This window comes from Pseudophryne corroboree, chromosome 1 (assembly GCF_028390025.1).
Source record: "Pseudophryne corroboree isolate aPseCor3 chromosome 1, aPseCor3.hap2, whole genome shotgun sequence".
Taxonomy (NCBI): domain Eukaryota; kingdom Metazoa; phylum Chordata; class Amphibia; order Anura; family Myobatrachidae; genus Pseudophryne; species Pseudophryne corroboree.
Genome location: NC_086444.1, coordinates 262,965,849 through 262,989,014, shown reverse-complemented (window position 1 = coordinate 262,989,014; position 23,166 = coordinate 262,965,849). Strand labels below are relative to the sequence as shown.

Here is a 23,166-nt window from a genome sequence, read left to right as displayed (position 1 = left end):
CTGCTCCTAAATCTGTATCAGCAACTCCATTGGACTTCTCTGTAAATATACTTTCCAGGTTCTAGATTTCAAGTGGCAGAGATCATGACTGTCTTGGAAAAATGGACAATGCACAATACTGGCATATTCATCTCCATATGTACAGTATACCTCAGTGATAGATGGAAGAAGGGATTTTTTTTTTAAATTTGACAGACAACTATATTGCTTTTCCTACAGCACTTTCAATGACCGCCCAATGTGCAGGATATGCCATGAAGGAAGTAACCAAGAGGACCTTCTCTCGCCATGTGAATGTACTGGAACACTAGGGACAATACACCGCAGCTGCCTGGAGCACTGGCTTTCATCCTCCAACACCAGCTACTGTGAACTCTGTCACTTCAGGTTTTCTGTTGAGCGCAAACCAAGACCATTAGTAGAGGTAAGTAAATGCACATTGCCTGGATTATGTCGCTATACTTATCTCATTTGTCTGAAATGTGCTGCTATCTAATACCAGAACTTATACAGCAACAGAAGACCAGGAGACAACACCAGTAAGAAGTAGCATTAGTATTCTATCATCATATGTATACGGTGTAGAGACAGACTAGAATATAGCTCTTTGCAAGCCACAGTCCCTGGTATTTAACCCACATGAAGCATAAGATTTTTTTTACAGTGATTAAGGGAAGACCAAATCTGCTTTGTTATAAAGGACAGATAATAATATGTTGTCCATTGATTATATTGTGTGCTCTTTATCAAGCAATGACAGTAATCTGTTGTTAAAACTCATGAGAGCGGAATCCCTTTAGAGTAGTTTATGAAAATAGGTTTTTATTCATTTGATTACATAGAACTTGTTCCCATGCAGGTCATACTTGGAAATAAGAATCCCCAATCATTATCTTACTGTATCCATTTGTTCAGTTTTTCATTGAAAGGTCTTCTAAACAGGGATCTTAGCTTTCCAATCATATACTTGTGTATTGTGTAGTCTGAGGAAAAGTCCACAGGTGGGGGGTAATCTGACAAAGCTGCCAGTTTGATGCACAGTAAACCATGAGTACTGCTACTGGGCCTTGTGGGTTATTTTTGCTTAGTATGGTGGTGCTGAATGGAATTAGCAGAAGATTGATTGCTGCTTTTGTTCATGATTCACTGAATCCAGTAATAAAGCCGCTATGATTTTTCCTTTCAAATTTTTTTCTCTGAAAGAGACTGATTGCCTTCACTTCCCTCTATAAAAAGACCAGTGTAGGAGATCCTGAGAGCAATTTCTCCTACCTTTGGTGGCCTTGGCAAACTATTGTCTCTTCAGGAGACACACACAATCGCATTACACTGCTTTCCAAAGTCTGTTGTTGTAATGACAAAACATATAAACATGTTGTTTAGGCAGATGCCCACCTGCAGCCGGTGCCACCAACAGCAGATTAATACCAGGTTTCAGCAAGCAAATGTCAAACAGCAGCATCAACTGCTAGCCTAGCCTAGTAAAGTAGCAGTGCAAGATTCCCACTGGGTCCAGGCAGCCTGAGCAGAGTCCAGTTTCCACTTGTAGATAAATGGGTGTAACTGGGTGGCAGTGGGGCTAAGTTTGTACTTTGCATAAGTTGCCATAGATGTGCCGTAAGGGTGTGCACTGAATTTAGGGTTATTTAGAGGTAAGCGTCCGCAGAGGTTCAGCAATTTCAGGCGCCAAAGATAGGGCTGTTGCGTATTATTTGCTGATATTTGTGACGGCTGCACTTACAAGTGGATGAATGCGGTGCATCCGCATAAATGCCACAAACTCTGAATACAGGCAGAGATCTGCATCTATTTTCATACCCTCTATATATAATCTCCTCGTCTACAATTTCAATAAGATTCTGTCGTTAATCTGATACATTTTAGATTTTAGTAAATAAATGACAGCTAAAATCTTATTGGTTGCTATAGGCAACATCTCCATCTTTCATATTCCTATGTGCCCTTTAAGCTACTGCATACTGATGAATCTCTCCTCAGTTGCACCAGGTTGATTATGGAGTGCAGCGTTCCTTGTGCACACCACTGAGCTGAGATTTATAGAGACGGATAGCTGCTTTCACTAGCACTCGTATATGCAATTTACATTACCTAGTGTGTGGCAAAAACTCAACCATGTCATGTTGTTATACCCCGAATACAATGATCAGTGTTATAATGGTGCAGTGGAAGCAGTACGAGTCTTACTAACTTCATTTATAATTTGCCTGTATCCATTAATCACAATACATATACACTTCTAGCTTTATCTTAGCTGTGAAATATCCCATTAGACCATTGAAACTGGTTTCATAAAGAATAATGGTAATGTCTTGACAAGCTAAGTGGCTCTATGATGGGTGCTTTGGGATATTGGGAAAGCCCTATTTGCTTATTATATAGAGACACGTATGTGGAAGTATGAGGTGTGCATAGTAGAGATGAGCGGGTTCGGTTTCTCTGAATCCGAACCCGCCAGAACTTCATGTTTTTTTTCACGGGTCCGAGCGACTCGGATCTTCCCGCCTTGCTCGGTTAACCCGAGCGCGCCCGAACGTCATCATGACGCTGTCGGATTCTCGCGAGGCTCGGATTCTATCGCGAGACTCGGATTCTATATAAGGAGCCGCGCGTCGCCGCCATTTTCACACGTGCATTGAGATTGATAGGGAGAGGACGTGGCTGGCGTCCTCTCCATTTAGATTATAAGAGACTGAGAGAGATTTACTGGAGCTGACTAGGAGGAGTACTGTTACTGTAGAAGTGTAGAGACTGAGTGGAGAGAGTTTACTAGTGAGGACAGTGCAGTTTACTTTATAATCCGTTCTCTGCCTGAAAAAAGCGATACACAGCACACAGTGACTCAGTCACATACCATATCTGTGTGCACTGCTCAGGCTCAGGCCAGTGTGCTGCATCATCTATTATCTATATATAATATTATATATATCTGTCTGACTGCTCAGCTCACACAGCTTATAATTGTGGGGGAGACTGGGGAGCACTACTGCAGTGCCAGTTATAGGTTATAGCAGGAGCCAGGAGTACATAATATATTATATAGTGAGTGACCACCAGACACACAGTGCAGTTTATTTAATATATCCGTTCTCTGCCTGAAAAAAGCGATACACACAGTGACTCAGTCAGTCACATACCATATCTGTGTGCACTGCTCAGGCTCAGGCCAGTGTGCTGCATCATCTATTATCTATATATAATATTATATATATCTGTCTGACTGCTCAGCTCACACAGCTTATAATTGTGGGGGAGACTGGGGAGCACTACTGCAGTGCCAGTTATAGGTTATAGCAGGAGCCAGGAGTACATAATATATTATATAGTGAGTGACCACCAGACACACAGTGCAGTTTATTTAATATATCCGTTCTCTGCCTGAAAAAAGCGATACACACAGTGACTCAGTCAGTCACATACCATATCTGTGTGCACTGCTCAGGCTCAGGCCAGTGTGCTGCATCATCTATTATCTATATATAATATTATATATATCTGTCTGACTGCTCAGCTCACACAGCTTATAATTGTGGGGGAGACTGGGGAGCACTACTGCAGTGCCAGTTATAGGTTATAGCAGGAGCCAGGAGTACATAATATATTATATAGTGAGTGACCACCAGACACACAGTGCAGTTTATTTAATATATCCGTTCTCTGCCTGAAAAAAGCGATACACACAGTGACTCAGTCAGTCACATACCATATCTGTGTGCACTGCTCAGGCTCAGGCCAGTGTGCTGCATCATCTATATATATTATATATCTGTCTGACTGCTCAGCTCACACAGCTTATAATTGTGGGGGAGACTGGGGAGCACTACTGCAGTGCCAGTTATAGGTTATAGCAGGAGCCAGGAGTACATATTATATTAAAATTAAACAGTGCACACTTTTGCTGCAGGAGTGCCACTGCCAGTGTGACTGACCAGTGACCTGACCACACTGACCACCAGTATAGTTAGTAGTATACTTATATTGTGATTGCCTGAAAAAGTTAAACACTCGTCGTGTGACTTCACTTGTGTGGTTTTTTTTTTTTTATTCTATAAAAATAAAACTCATTCTGCTGACAGACAGTGTCCAGCAGGTCCGTCATTATATAATATATAATATATACCTGTCCGGCTGCAGTAGTGATATATATATATTTTTTATATCATTTATCATCCAGTCGCAGCAGACACAGTACGGTAGTTCACGGCTGTGGCTACCTCTGTGTCTCTGCACTCGGCAGGCAGTCCGTCCATAATTGTAATACCACCTAACCGTGGATTTTTTTCATTCTTCTTTATACATACATAGTTACATAGACATCTTCTCTTTATCAACCAGTCTATATTAGCTGCAGACACAGTACAGTACGGTAGTTCACGGCTGTGGCTACCTCTGTGTCTGCACTCGGCAGGCAGTCCGTCCATAATTGTATACCACCTAACCGTGGTTTTTTTTCATTCTTCTTTATACATACATAGTTACATAGACATCTTCTCTTTATCAACCAGTCTATATTAGCTGCAGACACAGTACAGTACGGTAGTTCACGGCTGTGGCTACCTCTGTGTCTGCACTCGGCAGGCAGTCCGTCCATAATTGTATACCACCTAACCGTGGATTTTTTTCAGTCTTCTTTATACATACATAGTTACATAGACATCTTCTCTTTATCAACCAGTCTATATTAGCTGCAGACACAGTACAGTACGGTAGTTCACGGCTGTGGCTACCTCTGTGTCTGCAGTCGGCAGGCAGTCCATAATTGTATACTAGTATCCATCTCCATTGTTTACCTGAGGTGCCTTTTAGTTGTGCCTATTAAAATATGGAGAACAAAAATGTTGAGGTTCCAAAATTAGGGAAAGATCAAGATCCACTTCCACCTCGTGCTGAAGCTGCTGCCACTAGTCATGGCCGAGACGATGAAATGCCAGCAACGTCGTCTGCCAAGGCCGATGCCCAATGTCATAGTACAGAGCATGTCAAATCCAAAACACCAAATATCAGAAAAAAAAGGACTCCAAAACCTAAAATAAAATTGTCGGAGGAGAAGCGTAAACTTGCCAATATGCCATTTACCACACGGAGTGGCAAGGAACGGCTGAGGCCCTGGCCTATGTTCATGGCTAGTGGTTCAGCTTCACATGAGGATGGAAGCACTCAGCCTCTCGCTAGAAAAATGAAAAGACTCAAGCTGGCAAAAGCAGCACAGCAAAGAACTGTGCATTCTTCGAAATCCCAAATCCACAAGGAGAGTCCAATTGTGTCGGTTGCGATGCCTGACCTTCCCAACACTGGACGTGAAGAGCATGCGCCTTCCACCATTTGCACGCCCCCTGCAAGTGCTGGAAGGAGCACCCGCAGTCCAGTTCCTGATAGTCAGATTGAAGATGTCAGTGTTGAAGTACACCAGGATGAGGAGGATATGGGTGTTGCTGGCGCTGGGGAGGAAATTGACCAGGAGGATTCTGATGGTGAGGTGGTTTGTTTAAGTCAGGCACCCGGGGAGACACCTGTTGTCCGTGGGAGGAATATGGCCGTTGACATGCCAGGTGAAAATACCAAAAAAATCAGCTCTTCGGTGTGGAGGTATTTCACCAGAAATGCGGACAACAGGTGTCAAGCCGTGTGTTCCCTTTGTCAAGCTGTAATAAGTAGGGGTAAGGACGTTAACCACCTCGGAACATCCTCCCTTATACGTCACCTGCAGCGCATTCATAATAAGTCAGTGACAAGTTCAAAAACTTTGGGTGACAGCGGAAGCAGTCCACTGACCAGTAAATCCCTTCCTCTTGTAACCAAGCTCACGCAAACCACCCCACCAACTCCCTCAGTGTCAATTTCCTCCTTCCCCAGGAATGCCAATAGTCCTGCAGGCCATGTCACTGGCAATTCTGACGAGTCCTCTCCTGCCTGGGATTCCTCCGATGCATCCTTGCGTGTAACGCCTACTGCTGCTGGCGCTGCTGTTGTTGCCGCTGGGAGTCGATGGTCATCCCAGAGGGGAAGTCGTAAGCCCACTTGTACTACTTCCAGTAAGCAATTGACTGTTCAACAGTCCTTTGCGAGGAAGATGAAATATCACAGCAGTCATCCTACTGCAAAGCGGATAACTGAGGCCTTGACAACTATGTTGGTGTTAGACGTGCGTCCGGTATCCGCCGTTAGTTCACAGGGAACTAGACAATTTATTGAGGCAGTGTGCCCCCGTTACCAAATACCATCTAGGTTCCACTTCTCTAGGCAGGCGATACCGAGAATGTACACGGACGTCAGAAAAAGACTCACCAGTGTCCTACAAATGCAGTTGTACCCAATGTCCACTTAACCACGGACATGTGGACAAGTGGAGCAGGGCAGGGTCAGGACTATAGGACTGTGACAGCCCACTGGGTAGATGTATGGACTCCCGCCGCAAGAACAGCAGCGGCGGCACCAGTAGCAGCATCTCGCAAACGCCAACTCTTTCCTAGGCAGGCTACGCTTTGTATCACCGCTTTCCAGAATACGCACACAGCTGAAAACCTCTTACGGCAACTGAGGAAGATCATCGCGGAATGGCTTACCCCAATTGGACTCTCCTGTGGATTTGTGGCATCGGACAACGCCAGCAATATTGTGTGTGCATTAAATATGGGCAAATTCCAGCACGTCCCATGTTTTGCACATACCTTGAATTTGGTGGTGCAGAATTTTTTAAAAAACGACAGGGGCGTGCAAGAGATGCTGTCGGTGGCCAGAAGAATTGCGGGACACTTTCGGCGTACAGGCACCACGTACAGAAGACTGGAGCACCACCAAAAACTACTGAACCTGCCCTGCCATCATCTGAAGCAAGAAGTGGTAACGAGGTGGAATTCAACCCTCTATATGCTTCAGAGGTTGGAGGAGCAGCAAAAGGCCATTCAAGCCTATACAATTGAGCACGATATAGGAGGTGGAATGCACCTGTCTCAAGTGCAGTGGAGAATGATTTCAACGTTGTGCAAGGTTCTGATGCCCTTTGAACTTGCCACACGTGAAGTCAGTTCAGACACTGCCAGCCTGAGTCAGGTCATTCCCCTCATCAGGCTTTTGCAGAAGAAGCTGGAGGCATTGAAGAAGGAGCTAAAAGGGAGCGATTCCGCTAGGCATGTGGGACTTGTGGATGCAGCCCTTAATTCGCTTAACAAGGATTCACGGGTGGTCAATCTGTTGAAATCAGAGCACTACATTTTGGCCACCGTGCTCGATCCTAGATTTAAAGCCTACCTTGGATCTCTCTTTCCGGCAGACACAAGTCTGCTGGGGTTGAAAGACCTGCTGGTGACAAAATTGTCAAGTCAAGCGGAACGCGACCTGTCAACATCTCCTCCTTCACATTCTCCCGCAACTGGGGGTGCGAGGAAAAGGCTCAGAATTCCGAGCCCACCCGCTGGCGGTGATGCAGGGCAGTCTGGAGCGACTGCTGATGCTGACATCTGGTCCGGACTGAAGGACCTGACAACGATTACGGACATGTCGTCTACTGTCACTGCATATGATTCTCTCAACATTGATAGAATGGTGGAGGATTATATGAGTGACCGCATCCAAGTAGGCACGTCACACAGTCCGTACTTATACTGGCAGGAAAAAGAGGCAATTTGGAGGCCCTTGCACAAACTGGCTTTATTCTACCTAAGTTGCCCTCCCACAAGTGTGTACTCCGAAAGAGTGTTTAGTGCCGCCGCTCACCTTGTCAGCAATCGGCGTACGAGGTTACATCCAGAAAATGTGGAGAAGATGATGTTCATTAAAATGAATTATAATCAATTCCTCCGCGGAGACATTGACCAGCAGCAATTGCCTCCACAAAGTACACATGGAGCTGAGATGGTGGATTCCAGTGGGGACGAATTGATAATCTGTGAGGAGGGGGATGTACACGGTGATATATCGGAGGGTGAAGATGAGGTGGACATCTTGCCTCTGTAGAGCCAGTTTGTGCAAGGAGAGATTAATTGCTTCTTTTTTGGGGGGGGTCCAAACCAACCCGTCATATCAGTCACAGTCGTGTGGCAGACCCTGTCACTGAAATGATGGGTTGGTTAAAGTGTGCATGTCCTGTTTTGTTTATACAACATAAGGGTGGGTGGGAGGGCCCAAGGACAATTCCATCTTGCACCTCTTTTTTCTTTTCTTTTTCTTTGCATCATGTGCTGATTGGGGAGGGTTTTTTGGAAGGGACATCCTGTGTGACACTGCAGTGCCACTCCTAGATGGGCCCGGTGTTTGTGTCGGCCACTAGGGTCGCTAATCTTACTCACACAGCTACCTCATTGCGCCTCTTTTTTTCTTTGCGTCATGTGCTGTTTGGGGAGGGTTTTTTGGAAGGGACATCCTGCGTGACACTGCAGTGCCACTCCTAGATGGGCCCGGTGTTTGTGTCGGCCACTAGGGTCGCTAATCTTACTCACACAGCTACCTCATTGCGCCTCTTTTTTTCTTTGCGTCATGTGCTGTTTGGGGAGGGTTTTTTGGAAGGGCCATCCTGCGTGACACTGCAGTGCCACTCCTAGATGGGCCCGGTGTTTGTGTCGGCCACTAGGGTCGCTAATCTTACTCACACAGCTACCTCATTGCGCCTCTTTTTTTCTTTGCGTCATGTGCTGTTTGGGGAGGGTTTTTTGGAAGGGACATCCTGCGTGACACTGCAGTGCCACTCCTAGATGGGCCCGGTGTTTGTGTCGGCCACTAGGGTCGCTTATCTTACTCACACAGCGACCTCGGTGCAAATTTTAGGACTAAAAATAATATTGTGAGGTGTGAGGTATTCAGAATAGACTGAAAATGAGTGTAAATTATGGTTTTTGAGGTTAATAATACTTTGGGATCAAAATGACCCCCAAATTCTATGATTTAAGCTGTTTTTTAGTGTTTTTTGAAAAAAACACCCGAATCCAAAACACACCCGAATCCGACAAAAAAAATTCGGTGAGGTTTTGCCAAAACGCGTTCGAACCCAAAACACGGCCGCGGAACCGAACCCAAAACCAAAACACAAAACCCGAAAAATTTCAGGCGCTCATCTCTAGTGCATAGCTCTCCTGGGCTCTAGAAGCTCTCTTTGTGCAAGAGACTGCCCATGTAATTAATGGTCACACTCCAATGTCCATGACATTCATAATGTCAAAAGTTCTCAGGATATCTGTTTTACAGAAACCATTGATTTAAATCAGGAGGAACAAAGCACCATTGTACATGCCCACTAGCAGGATAAAATGAAGTATGTTCCAGGCAAGGCTATAGCAATATTTTGGGGATTGCTCTAACCTCTGCTACCCCAAAAAAACACTATATGCCTGAGATTACCGGGTGTGCGAGATGCTGATCTCGGACATTTTTTTCAAAGGGGCAATCACTTACAAGGCATGGTTTTGCCTTGTAAGTGATTGGCCTTTTAAAAAAAGGATGAGATTGGCCGGCATCTCACACCTTCAGCGATCTAAGGCGTCTTTACATCCGGCCACCCAGATCAAGTATCCTAAAAAAAGATCTGCGAGTACATTAACCATCTTCCTGCATAATATTATCTCCCTTTTTCCCTCCCTCTGCTACTCTCTCTCTCTCTCTCTCTCTCTCTCTCTCTCTCTCTCTCTCTCTCTCTCTCTCTTCCCCCCCCCCCCCCCCATCCCTCTCTATTTCCCTCTCTCTATACAGTACAAGACAATGCAGAACAAGTGCATGATATAGAAACATTACTGCATAAGCGGTCATAACACTGAAATAGGCATCCTGGTGGCAGAAACCAAGGGTTAGGTGCTGTTGTAGGGAGTATGGTGTAGCTGTAATTAATAGAAGGAAAAGCACATGAGGGATAAGGGCCCTGCTCGTGAGAGCTTACATTCTAAAGGGGAGGGGCACACAGACAGGAGTGACACAGACGGGGAGACAGTGAGCATGGAACCAAGGGTTAGGATGAGAAATAGTTGGGCCTTGAGAGACTGTTTGATGTTTGTGGAGAGTCTGATTTGGAGAGAATTCCAGAGGAGGGGAGCAGCATGTTCAAAATATTGGAGGTGGGAGTGGGAGGAAGTAATCAGCTGGCAGGAGAGGTGGCACGCATTTGTGGAGCAAAGAGTGTGAAGGAAGATAAGTACAGAGATGTAAGTGGGAGAGGAATGGGTGAGGGCATAGTACGTTTGGTGAGAAAGATGAGCCGGGCAGGAGCATTAAGGAGAGATTGGAAGGGAGAGAGTTCAGGCTGGCCAGATAGGACAAGGTCACACGAGTCCAATAGATGACCAGTAAGTGGATGAATGTCTTAGTATCTTCTACTAAGGGTGAGAAAGAATTTGATCCTGGAAATACTTTTGAGATGTGACAATGCTAAATTCCTTTGTCGTATAAACAACCCTTATGAAGCTAAGAACACTGTACGCTGTTTACTTAAGAAATACCGTAATGATACGCTATTTGCGTAACGATCGCTCAGCCGTAGGCGAGACGCTCAAGCGTCACGTTCGCTCACGGCCCAGTGATCACAGGACACGTTATTGGTTATGTCTAGGGGAAAGATTCGCTGTAACGTAGCATACGCTAGAGACCACGAGGAGGTCACCAGCGGTGCAGACGCTCACAACACTATACCTTGATATTAAACCTTATACCGATGAAACACACAGAATACCTTAATGTGAGTACAGGGTGTAAATGCAACCTTGTGTAACCTGACTATCTACAAAGCTGTTTGAGCGTCACCGACGCTCAAATGAACACTTATCACTATAGGAAATACACAGATACTGGTTTAGGTTTCCAAGGCCTATTAACTGTATTATGTCTAATATACTTGTGAAAGGGGATAACAGTACATATGATACACTACAATATAACAGAGACTTCCTAACCACAGAACTAAACTATAAATACAAAAAGACAATACTACACTGACCTAAATGCAATACGATACAATACTATAATACTATAAGGTATTTAAGAGAAAAAGAGATAGAGAGAGAGAGAGAGAGAGATTGGCTCGCAGAAAGACAATGATTATGGAGAGAACTTACGCACAAAGGGTATGATCGCCAGCGCCTCGATATCCAGCTCCCGATTATCAGCAGATAACCGTTGATGAGAGAGTGAGAGCTGGATGTGGTCGGCCTGCCTATTTATGCTCCACACACAATGCAATCTCCTGGTCCTACAATCCCATTGTCCATTGGCCGAAGGAATTCGGCCCTGCATCATAACAAAAGGTCATAGGGTGATTCATACAGGTGGGCTGTGACGATTTCCAACAGCTCAGGTGGGTGGGAAACTGGGTTTCCCGCCGCATACCTGAGTATGTGCAAATCATAGAAATGGACATAAACTTCTTATGTCCATAACTATTCGCACGAGCGATTAATACGCTCCAAACCAACACCGGAATATTGCTAATTAAATACTCTTCCGATGGGTACCAAACACTGCAGTATGATTCCTGTTAAACCCTTCGTACGATGCAAAGAGGGATTCCTCAGCTCTGGGACATTATACTTTAACCAAACTTACAGAAACTATCAAAGGGATCATGATCTATAAACTACATTAATTGTGAACATTTGTAACTAATGAGTCGCACGCTACGATCACATAAACTCTACCGTAAATGCGCATACTGCGCGTGCGAGTGCACGCTATTGCGGGTATGCGCTTCCACGGGAGAGCGTACGCATGCGCAGCACGGACCAGTGTGCGGTGCAAATATGGCAACGTGCATTGAGACATTTTTCTGACTTTGACAGTCCACCCTTTGGCAGTCAATAATAACTGCCACAAAATATTTAAGGAGAAAAATGTAAGTCAGGGGTTAATTGATTTCCATGGTTGGGTAGGGGAGGAGAGAGGAGAAGGTGTGAAGAGGGTATGACCTAGTGAGAAAGCAGGAGCATGTGTGTATGAGTCCATGTTTGGAGGGTCATGTATCATCGTGCCGTACGTGTGGTAAATCAAGCTTCGAGGTATTGCGAAGTATACATTTGAATTCCTTCTTATCCTGTGGTACAGGTCTGTGGATGGGCTGTCAAACTTTACCGAGCTCATTTCGGCTTTCAGTTGTAACAAAATGGGGATGCACATTTTAGTTGATGATACATGAATGGGGGAGGTATGTGGTTGCTGATATCTGTGCCTGTATTCCCTATCGTCTATGTGTGTCGTTACCTGAGGGTTGTAGAGATGAAGATAAAGAACACTTACGAAAAATGCAATAATATTCTATGTCAGGGAAATGTACATTCGTCGATTGAGGTCTTGATTGGTGTCGGTTGATTGGAGTCTTCTTCTTTGTGCTTTTGCTCATAAATCGTGAGTAAAGCATACAACGTCCATGGATTTACAAAAAATGTTGGGCTAGCGTGATTTTAAAGTTCCTAGGGAAACTGGGGTACCCATGGCATTGTCCATCAAAATCTTGTTTATCAGGTCGTCTGCTCTTCTTCTTTCCAACTTTCCGTTGTCGGCCCCTTGGCTCATCAAATCCTTCGTCTACGTGGGTCTTTGTACCTCGGAGGAAAACATAGAAATGGGTGAAAGGCGGACCGTATACTCATTACATCATTACGTCATGGTTTCTAGCATTGGGTCATAAATCAAATCCAGGTTAATTACAGTTTCCTCACTCCTCAAGCTCATCACTTTCGTACTTTGCTTGCACCTCATCAAAGCCTGCCCGCATCTAAATATCAATCCAAACGATATAACGACACCCAAAATACATAGGAGAAACTTTCCAACATCCATTATGACTCCTTGAGCCCACTCTCCCAAACCGGAGAACCAATTTCGCGGGTTCAACCATGACACCCAACCAGTCAGCTCATTACCTACAGCAGCAAGGGTGAGATTGTGTTTTCGACGAAATTCCCACTTTAATTGCAGAATATCGTCCATCTTTTGGTCTATGACCTCTACCGGATCCTCGGTGCTATTTGTGATATACGTGCAACACTTTATGCCGTACTGTGTTGCCAATGTAACACAATATCCGCCTGTTACTGCTGTAAGATAATTAAGAACCATCCTATGCTGAACTAGTTCTGTTTTGTAAGCTTGAAGTTCTCTTCCAGTGTATCTAAACGTGTCATCATACATTTCAGTGATATTATCTAACAAATTGGCGAGTGCGGAAATGTATCTATAATTCATCACACCTCGAGCGGTGCGAGTGAAATCTAACGCTACCAGAACCTGAATCCCGGTGGATTCATGGATAAGATCAGAGGCCGGATGCTCTAACCTTTCTGACAGTTGTCTTTTAACAAGGTGCTCGTAGTGAGTGTGAGTATAAGGAGTTTGGGCACCACGGTGTATGTCCTTCATTTTGTCATGTGTAACAGTCATTACTTCAGGCAATACTTTTCCAATATAACACAATCCTTCAGAGTTTGGGGCAAGCCACTTGTACGCCTTTCTCCCGCATATGAAATATGCATCATCGGGGAGAACATAAGGGACGGAGAAGGACATGACCATGTTACAAACCTTCCAGGTGAAATCTCCTGACCCTAATTCTTCCATCTGTCTAATGCACGTATCAGTTTGTACGATATGTGCACAGTATCCTGGTGATACCTCTCCAACTTTAGTAATCCTATTTCCTAAGGTATATCGATACCGGAATGATTTTCCTCTACTGGCTATGTGGCGTACGAGTTCTGTATCTGTAGGCATTCTATCTGCTCTGTGTGAAAAGGTCATGGTAAGGTTGCTCCATGACACTTCCCAATTTCCCGGTTTTCTGGGATTGGAGATGTTAAAACATATGAGGGACCTATCCACATGGTATTGGTGGAGCTTCAAACTAGGAGGGCTGGAGATGTTAAACCTCCGGTCCACCGGTCTCCCACCACTTAGCTCAAGTACCTCCCCTAACGTTAAGGGAAATGGTACTAGCCCTGATTTACTGTGACCCTGAGGTACTTGAGAGCATACCCAACAATCTGTTTGGTTTAACACGTTACCCACTAAGGAGTGATAGTCACTCAATGGATGCCGGTCTATATGGATATTAAAACTAGATTGACATTTCTTTATGCATCCATCTTCAACCAGATTATCACAGAGCCTACAGATACAATTTTCCTCAGCTAACAATCCATCACAATTTCTTCTATCGGATCGTTTTCTGATACTCGCCTTTGCTTGTTGGCTTGGTTGATCTTGGAAAACTACGCCTCCATCATCATAATCGGAACCCATTCCAGAACCTCTCTCGACCTCTATGGTACTCTCGCCGGAACAGACTGCTCTGGTCAACATCATGGTTAACATCAAAATCCGGACCACAGTCTCTTGGGGCAAGTCCATCTTTGAGGAGGAAATAGAGAAGAATGAGAAGGGGGAAAAAGAAATTTTAAGGGAGAGGGGATGGGAAGTGGAGAAAACAATAAAAGGGAGAGGGGAGTCGACAGCTGCTTTCGGTCTTCAAGGCTCAGGTGCCGCCTCAGTCCTCCTGGAACAGACACTCTAGTGATACCACCTCTACCGTCTGTTCCTTATCACGGGACTTCTCTGGATCAGCAACCTTCTTGCAGTGGGATGAATGGACCCAAGTCTCTCTCTCAGCAACCTTCAATGCTGTGGTGCTAGTCAATAAGACCTGGTATGGTCCTTCCCATCTATCAATAAGACAACCTGAGCGTAGAAAATTTCGTATCATTACATAATCCCCAGGTTCAATGTCATGACAATTACTATCTGGTAAATCAGGAATCACCAACTTCAGATTATCATTTTGATTCCTCAACTGTTTACTCATGTTAATCAAGTACTTTACAGTTACTTCATTGTTACATTTCAAATCATCCTGAGGGTTAATCATGACATGCGGTTGTCGACCAAACAGAATTTCAAAAGGAGACAGATTAAGAGGGGACCTGGGAGTGGTTCTGATACTATACAAAACAATGGGTAAAGCTTCTGGCCACGTCAATCCTGTCTCTGCCATTACTTTACTCAATTTATTTTTAATAGTGCTGTTCACTCTTTCGACCTTCGCGCTCGCCTGTGGACGGTACGGAGTGTGCAGCTTACTATCAATTCCCATCAACTTACACATTCCTTGAAAGACATCACCTGTAAAATGGGTACCCCTATCACTTTCAATGATTCTAGGGATACCATATCTACATACAAATTCCTGCACAATTTTCTTAGCTGTAAACATAGCGGTATTTGTAGCTGTTGGAAAAGCTTCGACCCAATTCGAGAAAACATCTATACAAACAAGTACATATTTCAAATTTCGACATGGGGGTAATTGAATGAAGTCAATTTGTATTACTTGGAAAGGGCCGCCGGCAGGTGGGATATGGGATGGTTCTGTTGGTATTGCTTTTCCAATATTCTTTCTCAGACAGGTAAGGCATGACATTGCTCTTTTACTAGCATGAGAGGAGAATCCTGGGGCGCACCAGTATGCTCTTACCAATTTGCACATCCCCTCCTTGCCTAGATGAGTCAGCCCGTGAGCTGCTTCAGCCAGACACGGAAGGTATGCCCTGGGGGCCACTGGTTTACCATGTCCATCCGTCCAGAGCCCTGAGGACTCCTGGCCATATCCCTTTGCCTTCCAGACTGCTCTCTCCTGAGTGGAACACAAATTCTGCATTTCACACAACTTTTGTGTGTTGATGGTATTAAATACCATCAGTTGTGTGGTGTCTGTCCGTATGGGGGTAGCAGCTGCAAGCTTTGCAGCTTCGTCTGCTCGGCTGTTACCAAGGGATACTGGGTCTTGGCTATATGTATGTGCTTTACATTTGATAACAGCCACTCTGTCGGGTTCCTGTATCGCTGTTAGAAGCCTTTTTATGTGAGCTGCATGCGCTATCGGTGTACCAGCTGCCGTCATGAAATTTCTGAGACGCCATAGCGCTCCGAAATCATGGACTACCCCGAACGCGTATCTAGAATCGGTGTAGATATTGGCAGACTTACCCTTAGCCAATTCACATGCTCTGGTTAGGGCGACCAGTTCAGCAACCTGGGCTGAGTGAGGTGGGCCTAGCGGTTCCGCTTCTATGGTGTCTTGGTCATCTACGACTGCGTATCCAGTACACAAGTCTCCCGAGTCTGACTGTCTGTGACAACTACCGTCCGTGTAGAACGTGAGTTCTGCATCTTCTAGTGGATTGTCACTGATGTCAGGCCTTGCGGTAAAATTTTGGGTCAAATATTCCATACAATCATGTGTATCTTCCTTTGCATTAAATCCTCCTTCCCCATCACTCTCACCTCCCACCCTTTGTGCCTGTCCAGGCACACCTGGGAGAAATGTTGCAGGGTTTAAGGCGCTGCATCTCCTTATGGTGATGTTTACTGGGGCCATTAATGCCAATTCCCATCTCGTAAACCTTGCTGATGAGACATGTCTGGTTTGGGCAGAATTCAATAAGGCCGATACCGCATGTGGTGTATGGATTGTGAGGTTGTGGCCTAGCACGACATCTTCGCTTTTCGTCACTAGCAATGCTATCGCTGCAACGCTACGCAAGCATGTGGGGAGGGATCGCGCTACCGTGTCTAGCTGAGCGCTGTAGTATGCAATTGGCCTGCTGGCATCACCGTGTTTTTGTGTTAGTACACCTGCTGCGCACCCAGCACTTTCTGTTCCGTATAGTTCAAAGGGTTTCCCATAGTCTGGCATACCTAGTGCTGGTGCCTGCGTTAGGCACTGTTTGAGTCTCTCAAATGCTGTTTCAGATTCGTCTGTATGCGAAATCCGATCAGGTTTGTTTGAAGAGACCATTTCCTGCAAAGGTAGCGCCAATATGGAAAACCCTGGGATCCAATTACGGCAATACCCACACATTCCTAAAAACGTCCTGATCTGTTGCTGGGTTTGTGGCAGTGTCATGTCTCTAATGGCTTGGATTCTATCAGCGGTCAGGTGTCTCAGTCCTTGTGTTAGACAGTGTCCCAAGTATTTTACCTTAGCTTGGCATAATTGCAACTTGTCTTTGGAGACCTTGTGACCTGTGTCTGAAAGATGAAACAGGAGCTGTTTCGTATCCTTCAGGGATGCCTCCAATGAATCAGAACACAGTAGTAGATCATCCACGTACTGTATCAACACTGATCCACTTTCCGGTTGGAAAGACTGTAAACAATCATGCAAAGCCTGAGAAAATATACTTGGACTATCTATGAAACCTTGGGGTAACCGAGTCCACGTGTATTGGACTCCTCTGTATGTGAATGCAAACAAATATTGGCTGTCAGGGTGCAGAGGTACCGAAAAGAAAGCGGAGCAGAGGTCAATAACAGTGAAAAATTTGGCAGTGGGAGGAATTTGCATTAGGATGACAGCTGGATTAGGCACTACGGGGAACTGACTCTCGACTATTTTGTTAATCCCCCTTAGATCCTGCACTAGCCTGTAACCCCTCCCCCCACTCTTTTTAACAGGGAAGATGGGACTATTTGCTGTGCTGGACGTTCTTACTAGAATGCCCTGTTGTAGCAAGCGCTCTATTACGGGAAAAACTCCTAACTCCACCTCTGGCTTCAGAGGATACTGTGGGATTTTTGGAGCTATCCTACCTTCTTTTACTTGTACTACTACTGGAGCTACGTTTGCCATTAATCCAGTGTCCTGTCCATCTTTTGTCCAAAGTGACTCTGGTATCTGAGATGTCATCTCTTCTATTTGGGATGGATTCCTATTTGTCATAATGGAATGTGACATTAATTTTGATGGGGAGTCTAACATGTCTCGTACTTCCTGAGCGTGATTCTCAGGGATGTCCAAGAATACACCTTCAGGAGTACAATAAATGACGCAACCCATTTTACATAGTAAGTCTCTTCCCAGGAGATTAGTTGGTGCAGATGCAGCCAGCAAAAAGGAATGCTTGGTATGCAAAGGCCCTATTGTAATCTCGGCTGGTTTGCTAACAGGGTAGTGCTGGACTACTCCTGTTACTCCTATGGCTGGAACTGTCCTACCAGTGGTTCTCATGCCCACTGTCGAATTGATCACTGACTTGGCCGCCCCTGTGTCTACAAGAAAGTTTAAAGTTTTACCGGCTACATTGATTGCAATCTCTGGTTCGCTTCCAAGACTGGCAATCAATTTAACTGGTTGCAGATTACAGGTATGGCCACACCCCTATTGGGTATGCTGACCTCCCTGAATCCCGCTGGCAGCAACTACTTGTGAGGGAGTTAGCTGGGAACTACCAGAGGCATGCCAATCTCTGTTTGGGGGATATCTTTTTGTTTCCCCTGTATGTGGCTCAAAACTCCGCCTCTGTGGACCCTGCTCCCAATGTCGTGTGTGGTGTTGTTGTCTAGGGGGTTGAAAAGATCTTTGTACATTTCTTACTCTACAGTCTCGTGCAAAATGTCCTGGTTTGTTACAAGAAAAACATGTTATTACACTTGCCTTACCCACAGGATTCGGTGGTACATACGCAGGCTGCCTTGTGGTCAGCGCCTGTATACTTACGGACATCAACTTATCACTTTGCGACTCCCTGTGCCTAGTGATATTTCTGTCGTGATCAATAGCAGCCTCTCTCAAGGTGGACACTGACAGACCTCGCCAACATGGCTGCGTGGTCTGTACCCTAGCTTTTAATGTTTCTTTCAAACCATCCATCAGTACAGATACTGCTACTTCTCGATGGTTTGGGTTGGTCTTTATGTCTTCTATACCAGTGTACTTTGCCATTTCTAATAGTGCCCGGTGAAAATATTCTATTGCCGTTTCGGACTCCTTTTGCTTAATGGAAAATATTTTATTCCATTTAACAACGGCTGGGAAATACTCTTTTAGCTGTAAATTTATCCTTTTTACATTATCCTTATTGTACACGTCTGTAAGCGGTACATCTTTATCCAATGCACAATCAGCTAAAAACTGAGTTGCATCAACATTGGAAGGTAAACAAGCTCTTAGCAGTATCTGCCAATCCTTGTTGTTGGGTTCTACCGTGTTACCTAAATCCCTGATGTATTTTTGGCTAGCAACTAAATCCTTCCTGGGGTCAGGAAATTCGGACACTATTGTTCTTAATTCCATTCTGGAAAATGGAGTGTACATGGCAATGTTCCTTATGGGAGTGGCTCCAGACACATCTGTTTTTCCATTGGGAACTGCTATTACCCTTACAGGAGCAATTCTAACAGCCTCTTCCTGTGTAGATTCTACAGCTTGTTGTGGTACAATTGTTTCAGTGTAGTGCATGGTGCCGTACTTACCCGTTGACACGACCTCACCTATCCCTCCGCTAGGGGCTTTCACTAATCTCGTGGGTGTCGCTGTGCCTACTGTGGTCTCTGCTATGGTGGCTGCAAGAGAGAGAGCTGAAATTGTTGCTGAATCGTCTTCTTGATCACACTCCTGAGGAAGGTTCAAAACAGGGTACATCTTGCACGGGTTAATACTTGCATGAGTTATTTGGTTAACATCATTAACATTTACAGTGTTACTAAGAGTTTGTGTTTTACAACCCAGTGCGTTTCTCTCCGCAATCAACTTCTCTCCTGCAATGTATGGTGGAGGAGGAGCTGTGGCAATCAACTTCCTGACTGCCCCAGATCCCGCCGCCAGAGCCAAACCTCTCTGTATCTCACCTTCCTGGTGCCATAACTGTAAATAATCATGATGCTGAATTCGTCTCTTTGCTGATTTTACGAGACATATCCTCCTCCTTAAATTTTGTAACACCTCTGGACTGAAGCTACCTATTCTTGGGAACTTGTCCCTGTCTTGTACAGTCATTCTCTCCCATTCATCACATAAAGATTCGGTGTGAATTCCATATTTTTCACACATTACATATCGTGCCGACCCAACTGGTCGGTTCACAGAATCAACCTGAACCAGGGTTGATCGCCCCCTACCTGAGCAACTGGCCCCCATAGTCTGTAGGTGTTGCTTAGTCCTCCTTGGATTTTCTGTATCAAGGTTTTCAGCAAGCCTTTACAGACAACCAAATTACTCCACAGTAGGCCGGCGGTGGCGGTTTACCGAGTACCCCACTCACTCGCCCACCTCGACCAATACGACCTGTAAACACCGTTATGATGCCAGCGTACTCGATACAGGGCCCCTATGGAACCTTCAGTTTACTGGAACATATGAGGGTTACCCGCAGGACACTTACTCTTTCCAGTAAAGTTGGGGTTGTTAGATAGTTCCTGAGTGACCAGCGAACTTCCCTTCCAAAAATAAAAAATTACACAAATCACGTCAGAATGTACAAATAGCGTTTGTGACCACTTTACTCTAATGGTATTTAGGTCAGATTACTAACTACTGCACACAATTACGTGTGGTCCAATCGTTCAGTACACGAGCACTACTTGTCATGTACTGAAAGACCAATGGAATCGATGTTTCCGGCCGCGATTCCTTCAACCAGAGCTTGTATGGCCTATATGGGTTCTGCACCAACGCCCCAGGCGTTGTGCCACTGGACTTTTATAGCGGACCTTTTACCTTACGACCTCCTGGTCTTGTTCCTTATGACCTCCTGGTCTTGTTACCTTATGGTCCGCTATACTCTAATGCTCAAATATTATTTAACCAGAGATGCCTCCCTGGCCACCGTATATGTCACTTACACGTATGTTCCTTAACGAGTACCCGACTTTCCTTTTGGTTCCACCTTTAAAATTGTATAAACTTTTGTATACAAAACACACTCACTCAACACATGTACACTTTTGTTTCTATATCTATTTCTGCGCAGAAATTGTCTTCAGGCCAAAAGTGTTACCAATTAGGAGCAGGATCTGTTAAACTAAATTTCAGATTTCCCAAAAAATAGATTTGCGTTATTTACCGCGTCGCGTTATCTACCGCTGTGCGTTACTTATCGCTTTTGCGCTAATTATCGTTTTTCGTGACTTGGGCTACGTGGGCGTAACCAGACGCTACGTTGCGTAATGAACGCTGCGTGCGTCTGCCTTTTGGATTGCGTACGCTAGTCTTTGTTAGCGACACGTGTACGCAATGCAAAGGATCCACCGTAACACAATATATTTATTTATCAATGTAGATGATCCCTGATCATCTACCGCAATCCACACTGACTGCCTTGTATCTCAGACAAACCGTGTGTTTGTTCTATACTTTAACTATTACCTCTACTTTTAAATAACAGCAAATCTCTTTTTAGCACTTTCTATCAACTATAAAAAAATTGGCAAACAGGAATAGTGATATACGAAATTTGAAAAAGAAATGCAGATAAATGTATGCGTACGCAAGACAAAAGAAAAATAAACAGTTTTAAAAGACACAAGCGTTTTGTTCTTACTTCCGGTTACCGGATTCCTTCAGCACTCTTTACCTAAGCGAAGCAGACGCTTGTCCCGCCAGCACTATGAGACAACCTCCCACCCTTTGCTGGAGGGATAATGTCTGCTGATCTACCTAGTGCAGATGTGAAAAGGACCGGACGAGCCCGCAATTGACAATGCTAAATTCCTTTGTCGTATAAACAACCCTTATGAAGCTAAGAACACTGTACGCTGTTTACTTAAGAAATACCGTAATGATACGCTATTTGCGTAACGATCGCTCAGCCGTAGGCGAGACGCTCAAGCGTCACGTTCGCTCACGGCCCAGTGATCACAGGACACGTTATTGGTTATGTCTAGGGGAAAGATTCGCTGTAACGTAGCATACGCTAGAGACCACGAGGAGGTCACCAGCGGTGCAGACGCTCACAACACTATACCTTGATATTAAACCTTATACCGATGAAACACACAGAATACCTTAATGTGAGTACAGGGTGTAAATGCAACCTTGTGTAACCTGACTATCTACAAAGCTGTTTGAGCGTCACCGACGCTCAAATGAACACTTATCACTATAGGAAATACACAGATACTGGTTTAGGTTTCCAAGGCCTATTAACTGTATTATGTCTAATATACTTGTGAAAGGGGATAACAGTACATATGATACACTACAATATAACAGAGACTTCCTAACCACAGAACTAAACTATAAATACAAAAAGACAATACTACACTGACCTAAATGCAATACGATACAATACTATAATACTATAAGGTATTTAAGAGAAAAAGAGATAGAGAGAGAGAGAGAGAGATTGGCTCGCAGAAAGACAATGATTATGGAGAGAACTTACGCACAAAGGGTATGATCGCCAGCGCCTCGATATCCAGCTCCCGATTATCAGCAGATAACCGTTGATGAGAGAGTGAGAGCTGGATGTGGTCGGCCTGCCTATTTATGCTCCACACACAATGCAATCTCCTGGTCCTACAATCCCATTGTCCATTGGCCGAAGGAATTCGGCCCTGCATCATAACAAAAGGTCATAGGGTGATTCATACAGGTGGGCTGTGACGATTTCCAACAGCTCAGGTGGGTGGGAAACTGGGTTTCCCGCCGCATACCTGAGTATGTGCAAATCATAGAAATGGACATAAACTTCTTATGTCCATAACTATTCGCACGAGCGATTAATACGCTCCAAACCAACACCGGAATATTGCTAATTAAATACTCTTCCGATGGGTACCAAACACTGCAGTATGATTCCTGTTAAACCCTTCGTACGATGCAAAGAGGGATTCCTCAGCTCTGGGACATTATACTTTAACCAAACTTACAGAAACTATCAAAGGGATCATGATCTATAAACTACATTAATTGTGAACATTTGTAACTAATGAGTCGCACGCTACGATCACATAAACTCTACCGTAAATGCGCATACTGCGCGTGCGAGTGCACGCTATTGCGGGTATGCGCTTCCACGGGAGAGCGTACGCATGCGCAGCACGGACCAGTGTGCGGTGCAAATATGGCAACGTGCATTGAGACATTTTTCTGACTTTGACAGTTGGAACTAGCAGGACTGCGAAAGGTACAATGTGTGATTTGAACAGATTCTCTTTTTCTAAGACCCTCTCTTCTGCCTCACACTGTTGTTGCGTGCCAGACAGATGCCCTATCCTGATTATTACAGCTGATTACACACTGAACCTGCTGCTTGGTGCTCTCTACTTCGGCCATACACATGGGTGGGTGAATGAAATGTGTGGGTAGTTCCCAGACTACATGTTACTGCAGTTGCCTCACATAGGCCAATAGCAATTGCTTGCTGATTGGATTTACAGTGATGCCTGATTATGTTCCAAGCAACCTGA

At 44.7% G+C, this 23,166-nt stretch overlaps 1 protein-coding gene across 2 annotated transcripts in view; it reads left to right on the top strand.

Moving 5' to 3' along the window:
- MARCHF3 (membrane associated ring-CH-type finger 3) overlaps window positions 1-23,166 on the top strand; it is a 262,264-nt gene that overhangs the window by 160,682 nt on the left and 78,416 nt on the right. For both annotated transcript variants that reach the window (XM_063961182.1, XM_063961267.1), the window contains exon 3: window positions 220-424. In XM_063961182.1, coding sequence (XP_063817252.1) covers window positions 220-424 — 205 coding nt within the window. The remainder of the gene's footprint in view (window positions 1-219; window positions 425-23,166) is intronic.